Consider the following 9,127-nt stretch of genomic DNA (forward strand, 5'->3'; position numbering starts at 1 on the left):
CCGCAGCGCCCGCCCGCCGACACGCACACGCGCGAGTGGTCGTCTGCGCACGCAATTGTCACACGGTCAACAATGTTTATTCATTGTGTATATGTACTCATTTTTAACTGCAGATTGTGTTGATCAAGTTTCTTGGCGATACCTCGAGACGTTACACATCACGAAGTAAATCTCATTTTTTACTGTAGATGTAAGTTGTGAGAAATAAACACATTTTATTGGAGCGTGCACGCACACGCACACTTGTAACGAGAAGCGTGCGTGTACTTTACTTTAGTATCGTTAATTTTATATCGTTTTAACAAGTATTAAGTCACAGAAAATCGGCGTGTTTATCAGCAAAATTCACCAAAAACAAATTTTTCATTAAAATAGCACCAAATAATCTTTCTTTTTTTCGTCATAATTAAAAAAAAATAATTATGACAACTTACATGCTGTTATGTTCAAGTATCGATTTTTCAATCTGTTCTCCGGTCTGTAGCTGTGATGACTAGTGTGGCCCAAAGCGGCCGATTTCGCTACAACTATTTCGTATTCTTTGCTGTAAAATATACATGGATCATTATTATTTATAACTTTCGACTTTACACTTCACTAATAACGTACTACTCAAGAATAAAATGTGGACCATTTCGTTAAGAATAATTAAGTTATGTACTTATTGAAAAATTGGTCCCTCGAGCCAAGAGAAAAAATATTTTATCATATTATGTAACGTTATAGCCACCCATCACCCCCAAATAACGTTACCCTATCCGTCTTTGTACTATAGAACACTTATTGTTGTTCCTTATCCCCCCCCCCCCTACCTGAAGCCGATGTCCCCGTCGGCGTGCAGCGCGGCCACGTGGCGCGGGAAGTGCGCGGCGCGCACGAGCGGGAAGTGCGCGCCGGCGATGCGCGGCGGCCGCCCCGTCGCGCTCTCGCCGCCCCCTGCGCCCGCGCCGCCCACCGGCGTGCGCACCACTGCACCACCACACACAAGCACATATGTATATCTATATACTAGTTGTTTCGCGCGATTTCATCCACGAACGAACCCAAAAAGCCATATATCGATATAGATTTTTGGGTACGTCCGTGATATGTTATTCTGTTACGTAAGCCAAGTATAATCTTAATTTTTCAACAATTAACAAGATATTTCAGACATTGTAAACAATTGGCACACACAAGGAACACAAGTTACGAAATCTTTAAAACAAATATATTAAATACTGACCTGGCTTTTTGTAAGTGTTAAGGGGTGCTCTAGCGGCTCTCTCGCCACCCTCCTCCAGATAGTTGTAAGCCGCACTGATGCATTTACTAAGGCGAGATCTGCACCTGTAAATTACACTTATAATTTACATGTCCATTATTTATTTTCAGAAGGTCCTTCGAGCCGGATATGCCTATAATGTACATTATTTTTATTTTATTTTACTATTTATTTATTTGTTTACAACTAACTTAATTCAACCCCATCGTCATTTTTTATAATGCGTTAATTATTTATAATGCCGTAACATACTGATTAAGTTTAAGTACCCCCCACGAAATGATCTTTTATAGGACCATCATCCCATGATCTCCTCCCAACTCACCTCCAGTACAGCAGTCCGGCGCTGACAGCGGCCAGCACGGTGAGCAGCGCGGCAGCCAGCAGCGCCACGGACGCGTTGGCGCCGCGCATCGCCTTGCCCACCTCCGCCGGCGACATCGCTTCCGAGTGCGCGGTGCACCACTCGCTTGATACCGTCTGTTCATTACAAATTCATTTAAGCCCTACGCCAAACTTTATAGAAAGTTGTTTACAGACAAGTAATAGTTGTATATATCCGACTTATAGTGTATACTAGCTGCGCCCCGCGGTTTCACCCGCGTAAGTCCGTATCCCGTAGGAATATCACGATAAAAAGTTGGATGTTATTCCAGTTGTCCACCTGTCTACGTACCAAATTTCATTGCAATCGGTTCAGTAGTTTTTGCGTGAAAGAGCAACAAACACACTCACAACCTTACAAACTTTCCCATTTATAATATTAGTAGGATTAAGTAGGATGCGAAAGTTTGTAAGGATGGATGTATGTGCATGTGTCTGTTAGTTATTCATTCATGCAAAAACTACTGAGCCGATTACAATGAAATTTGGTACGTATTATTATTATTTATTATGTATATTGTATAAAGGTATTACAGACCTCTGGGGGCGATTCGGATCCATTGATGAGAGCATTCGGTCGAGCCACCGACAGCGTCACGGCGTAGATTTTGACCTCATAACGCGTTACGTTCCACAATTCCACTTTCTGCAAGATTAGAAAATAAAGTAAAGTTATTATTATACACATAGGAGGCATGTGTCCCAGCAGTGGGAACATATATGGGCTGATGATGATGATGATGATGATTATTATACTTATATAGATGTATAAAGTTTCATATTCAGTTTAGTTATATTTATTTTCTTTATATTAATTTATTTTCCTTTGTCCTAATTACTTCAAACAAACTGAACTAAACAAATAAATATACATCTATAATAGCCAATCGCAGTTAAAATCCAATTGTTTAAAAACGTAAAATCAAATTCGGAAACATACATATTATGAAGACAATTAAAAAGTTCGTCGCTACTATTTGAGTTTCAGCCCTGGATGGTGTTGCATTACTTAGTCGGATTATAGTTGAATACTTTTCCAACAGTTTTAGGGTGATGTAACGCGTGAAATTTCTTAAACTATTTCTTGTGGGCTTCGTGCAGCGAAACATAAGCCTAGCTACCATATAATCATTGACATGAATTGCTAACCTCCGAGCCAGTAACTCGGTGAACTTAATTTTATGTGAGCGATTTTGAACTTAATTTTATGTGAGCGATAATCGTTTTAAGTCGGGTTTTATGATCTTTAAATATATAATACTTATAAGCAATTTGAAATTGAATAATATAGTGTTATTTTAAATCTCTAAGAAGATAGCTTTGCACTTTTTTAAATCACCAAAAGAGGCAAAATTAATAAACTTTATAGGAGGAACTAGCTTTTGTCCGCGGCTTTGTGCGCGTTATTTTCCGAGTAGTTAAATAGATGTATTTATACATATAAATATTCCTCTTGAAACATTCTATCTTCAAAAAAAAAAAAAAATCCTTTACGTAGTTTTAAAGATCTAATCATACACGCATACATAAGGATAGACGCGGGAACCGACTTTATCTACTATGTAGTGATTACTTACCAAAGACAGCGAAATTTTGGGTGTATTAGCTACTATATTAGGTATTACGACATTTATTATCCAAATACTCTTACATTAGAGATACAGACACATTACAAATTATACAAATATCCTTGTATTTTATCAGTTAAAACTATCCGGAAATACAATCCAATCATTCCTTACAATCAATTACACCAACAACCCGAAGGCTCTCTACTTCAGTAGGTTCCATCTATAACCATCCGGATACCCTGGAATTCGCCCTTCTAAAACTTCCCCACGGAAGCAACTCACCACGCTGATGGTGGTCTCGATATCGTCCTTGTTAGTGGGCAGCGTGAGGCGCGTGCGCGGCTGCTGCTCCGGTATCTTGCGCAGCGTCACCACGTACTGGTCGAGCGAGTTGTTGTACTCCAGCGGCTGACGCCATTGCAGGTAAAGGATGCCTGGAAATCAAACGATGCTCCCTTTTAACGATGTAAATTTATTTTAATTTTTTTAAATTTTGGATTCTAATTTTAAAATACCAATCGATAGATAGTTAAAATGGTCTTTACATATTGAATGGACAACGCTGAAAAATACTTCAGAAGTATTTTTATTATTCATATTAATTAGTTATCCACATGTGACATCTAGAAGAAAAAGCGCAGGATCGATTTCATTTACTGTCTATTCCTTATTTCATGTAAAATCGTCAAGCCACGCTACTCACCATTCGGCAGGTCGCAGGTGAGGTTCAATATAATAGGCGCGGATGGCGGCTTCACATCCGAAAGCACATACAACGCCTCCGACTGCGGTCCGAGCCGCTGTATGAGATCGTGTGACTTCACTCCGGTTAGTTGGAAGTTGTAAAACGCTCGCACCCAGATTTTGTATGGCGTGAATGGTTCTGGAAGAAGAATAAGAAGATTTATATAACAGGTATAAACTATCAAGGTTATAATTAAATACTAGATAATCATTTATGTAAATGTTATTTATATGATACGTTTTGGTTTCTGTAGATTTGTAGAAAATTTGTATTTTTTGTGGTGACGTAAATTTTGAATTTATAATACACAATATAATTGTCAGGTTTTTCATCAAACAATGAAATCCTGTACACCATTATTAATAACTACCATAACAAGTATAAAGAGAGACATATAATGTAATTACTCACTCAAATTCTTCAACCTGAAACCGACCACCTTGGTCGGCACACCGGACGTGTTCAGCAGCGTGAGATTCTTGGTAGCATTCTGATAGTCCTCCATACCCAGGTCACTCCTGAACACATTCTTCCTCTTCACCTGATCCGACGTCGGCACTCCCATCACGACCACCGAGTCACTTGCACCCTTCCTGATCGACACCCCTTCCTCGTAATACAGAACGTATGCGATTTGAGTTATGTCAATTTTAGCTGGTGCCGATTTCTTGACCACTTCTATCGGTAACTCGAACGCTTGATGCGTCTCCACGCCGCTCTCGTGCGACCTGAATTCCGTCGTGTTATCTTGCCGCCGTTTCCTGTGCCTATGAGATCGGATCTCCCTCTTACTCCTATATTCATCAGTTAGGATATCTGACGCTGAGAACTCGTCACTAAATTTAAGCTTATCGTTCTTATATAAATTGTACGCGTAGTCATCTTTGAGCCTCTCTTGTTTGATTAGCGAATCTGTGTGATGTTTTTCTTCGTTCGTTGGCGCGTCGCCTTGCAGGTCCTTTGGTATGACTTGGAGGTCTGGCTGGCGGTGCGTGGTTCTTTCGTTGCGGTCTGTAGATGTATCTAGAATGTGTACATTGTAGGTGGCTGGCGGGGCCCATGATAGATGTATTTCGTCTGATATGACTCTGTTTGCTGTGAGGTTTTGTGGAGCGGACGGAACTGGAAAGGAACAAAATAATTTTAATAATAATTTTGTATAAAGATACTTTCATTTATCATAATTTTTTTGCACCGATTTCTGAGTCACAGGTAAAGTTTATGTAGTTGTCTCATATAAACAGTTAATTCGTGTGGTTGTAATTAAACACATTGCTTTTGATCCGACTGTACATAATTATATTATATTACATATAAAAAATTGAAATAAAAAATACAATAATTATTTGATTCAAAAGCGCTTCTAATTGGAAATACTTACAGGATTAAAGTAATGATGGAGTTGTTTACGCAGGAAAAATAGGAGATGTTGTATCAATATGGAAAATATTCGATAACAATACGAGCTTCCAACGAAATAAAAATAAACATGATAAACGAAAAAGTACGTAAACATGCTTTTTTTAATATGAGCTTATGTATCGTCTTATTATGAAATCTTAGCAAAGTCGTCAAATATAGTCAGTTTTTGTCTCTATTATTTATTATTTGTCTTACTTTTGCCTATATTAATGTGAATGATATTGGAAAGAAAATTTTGCACATTTCAATAATGCAACCAGTTTGAGTCGAGATCAATGCTCCGTTAAATTTATGAATGAATAGCAAAACCGGTTTCCGAACGGACATAGTAATAAAAAAAAAAAAAGATACGTTTTTGTCGAATTATTAAAATTAGATGGCAATGAACGACAAGTGCGTTTAACAAACGTGTTTTATAGCCAATCTTTTTTCACATTGGATTGTATAACTGGACATTATAACGTGACTCGTATTCAATGATCTGTAAATTTCTGAAAGTTGAAAGCATTTAGGAGTAGTCGCTCGTTCAATGGATAACCGTTTAGCATTAAAGCGAAACCAGGGCTTCGGTCTGTTGTTTGATGCCAGTTACTGAAGCCGCGGATGTTAGCTCACGGCCAATTCGATAAGATATTAAATCAGAAGAATAAAGTCGGACTTAATACAAAATCTATTTCTACCGATAGTTCGTTGCACAACCCTCGCTTTTTTAAAAACGCAAGAACCAACGAGCGATGATAAGTTACCATCCATTCAAAAGGTTCATCTGTAATCCGATAGGGACCGATTACGGATCAGGGTTCGACATTGAAACCCAAAGTTTATCAACTTTAACAACTTTGTTAATTGTTTTGCGACTTACCAAACTACATATTATATGAAATTAGCGATGTCCTTTAAATTGTGTGTGCTTAACGTGGGCCCTTTTCTAACGTGAAACGAACGATTGGAAGCAATATTTTTTGTTTTTATATATATAAATAACCCTCATAGGAGGCCTGTGTCCAAGCAGTGGGAACATATATGGGCTGATGATGATGATGATGATGTATTATTACTATTTTAGACCAGCGTTATATAAAATAAGATCAATAGAAAATCTAAAAATTAAACGGATTTTAAACGCGATTTATTCATCATAATCCGACGTTTCGAACACTTTACAGCGAGCGTGGTCACGGGGAGACCGAAAAAGTTTAAAGTCTAACTTTAAATACCTACTCGCGTATCAATAAAAAAATATTTACCTACCCTTAATTGGTCTAGAAGGTGTCTAATTTTTAGGAATAATAATCAAAACAAAAAACTACGATGCATGTTCTTTTATAATAATTATCACAGATCATACATATGGCGGGCAGTTGTATTCAGAGAGCCATGTGTCCCACTTTGAAAAAAAAAATGAAATGGGAAAATGTATACTTTTGTCTGTAAAAACTTTTTGTCATTACATATCTGCGTATTATATATTGCTATTATAGTATATATAGTGTAGTGCTTTTCAAGGTAATATCCAATGCAAAGTTGAAGGTTTTGTCTTAAAAAAAATCAACATCACTCTCTCACGTTTTTCTTTAACTTATATATTATAGACTAGCTGCGCCCCGTGGTTTTACCCGCGTAAGTCTGTATCCCGTAGCAATATCGGGATAAAAGTTGCCTATATGTTATTCCAGTTGTCCAGCTGTCTACGTACCAAATTTCATTGCAGTCGGTTGAGTAGTCTTTGCGTGAAAGAGCAACATACACACACACACATCTTTACAAACTTTCGCATTTATAACATTAGTAGGACTAGTAGGATTAGTAGGAAAGTAGGATAGGATTGGGGAAAATTTATTTTCACACTCAAAAGAGAATAATAAACCTCAGCTTTCAGTGGACGATGAAAAAATTCCATTATTTTGCAGCCATATTACCTACCAATCAGAGTTACATATACTTATATATTTTACCACTTCCTACGTTTTAACTTCAAGAGTCTTTCACGAGAACATCTAAAAATTGAAGACGATTATTTATTTCATATTGATTATTTAATAATAGGCTGCTATAATTCTGGTTACTAAGCGAGCAAAGCCCCCGGCCGAACCAGAGACTAAATTATACGTAACTCGGTCGGCAACAAAGTTTTGCGTAGCGATATAATACCGAGATAGAAAAAATTACGTTATGTCTAGTTATTCACCTTGGTACTTCGACTTGAAGAAGAAGATTGTGTATGCTATCTATACCTACAAATATACATAAGGCTGAAAAGTTTGTTTGTTTAAACGCTAAACTAGGGAACTGCTAGGCCGATCTGTATTAAACTTTGAACAGGGTTTTGGATTAAATTTTGCAGAGAGATAATTTTATAGTTTGCGATCCGAGTAACGATATATATTACGGAAATCCTACAGAAACGAAGTGTGCGGGGAGCACCCCGGATCTGTCCATCTTATTCTTTGTCCACGCGGGCAAAGCTGCGGGCGGAAGGTAGTCAGATATATACGAATTAAGTCTACATCCTGCTAATATCAAAAACGCAAAAGTCTGTAAGCATAGATAGATGGATGGATGTATGGGTGTTTGTTACTATTTCACGCAAAAACAGCTTATCGTGTTTGAATATAATTTGGTAAAAACAGATTATAGTCTGGATTACGTATCTCTTTTTTGTTCATAATTACCTCCTACTTATCGAGTAATTAAAATTATACTTTTGGGAAACAACCCAATCGAGATTTGTATGATTTGCGGGTGAGTAATAAAAAGTATTGCGCATAAATTATTAATTCTCATTAAAAAATTCAAATTTCACGTCTATTGAGGCAAATTTTTCAATAGTCACTTAACCTCACCCATTATATAATTAAATAACAATATCCGCCTCTTTCTTCCGCTTCGCATTAAATGAGACAGCATTAGACTATACTCGGATAATGAAACGAGTGTTTTATACATTTTAATTAAAAATACGAATTTAACAGATACATAAAATATTAAGTTAACCTATTTAACTTTTTTTGTTTTAAGAATATGTTCATTAAAACAAATTGTTTTCGCTTAATGTTTCACTTAATCGCTTATTTTATTTTGAGGCACACTTTTATGTGGGTAAGTTGAGTGGGACTGAGTATGTAATCCACTAACTCAATATTTACGTAACTCATTGTTTCATTATATATCTATCTACATTTCACAACTGTATCGTGCTCGAGTGAAATAAAACAAATATTTTATTAACTAGACGTATATATAAGAACATTATAAGACTTTTTTTCGAATAACATTCAATGTGTTGTTGTCTCAATCAAGACGCACCTAAAACGATACGCCTGAAGCAAAATTCCATCACACACATACGTACACAGTATAACCATAACCCATTTGCCACGGTCGGGTAACAAAAAACGACAATAGTACTATCGCAACACTGACGTAAGCAACTTCCTAACGGCCATAAATAAAATAAACAATCACGTCTGCAACCCGCGTCCATTCAACGGTTTCATTTTTATTAAGTTTCCTTCGATTGTTTATAATGCGATCAGGAGAAATTTCAATCGTAAACCGCATTGTCGACAGTTTTATAAAACAAGAGAAAAAAGGTAATTTGCATAGATTACTGGATGTATTAAGATATAAAAACATAATTGGCATGAACTGAAAGAAAAATGTGTCATAATACTTAGTCTGGCCATAAATACTGTTACACTTAATTATAAAAAAATATTACATTTGAATTTCGAATCTGTC

General features: G+C 36.8%; 1 protein-coding gene across 1 annotated transcript in view; it reads right to left on the reverse strand.

Annotated features, from left to right (window-relative positions):
• Positions 1–9,127, reverse strand: part of LOC119837708 — a 26,884-nt gene that overhangs the window by 6,749 nt on the left and 11,008 nt on the right. The window contains 9 exon segments of the mRNA XM_038363439.1: positions 2–43; positions 435–544; positions 813–969; positions 1,226–1,329; positions 1,590–1,744; positions 2,187–2,294; positions 3,502–3,653; positions 3,923–4,102; positions 4,376–5,086. Coding sequence (XP_038219367.1) covers positions 2–43; positions 435–544; positions 813–969; positions 1,226–1,329; positions 1,590–1,744; positions 2,187–2,294; positions 3,502–3,653; positions 3,923–4,102; positions 4,376–5,086 — 1,719 coding nt within the window.

Source organism: Zerene cesonia, chromosome 28 (assembly GCF_012273895.1).
Source record: "Zerene cesonia ecotype Mississippi chromosome 28, Zerene_cesonia_1.1, whole genome shotgun sequence".
Classification (NCBI taxonomy): Eukaryota; Metazoa; Arthropoda; class Insecta; order Lepidoptera; family Pieridae; genus Zerene; species Zerene cesonia.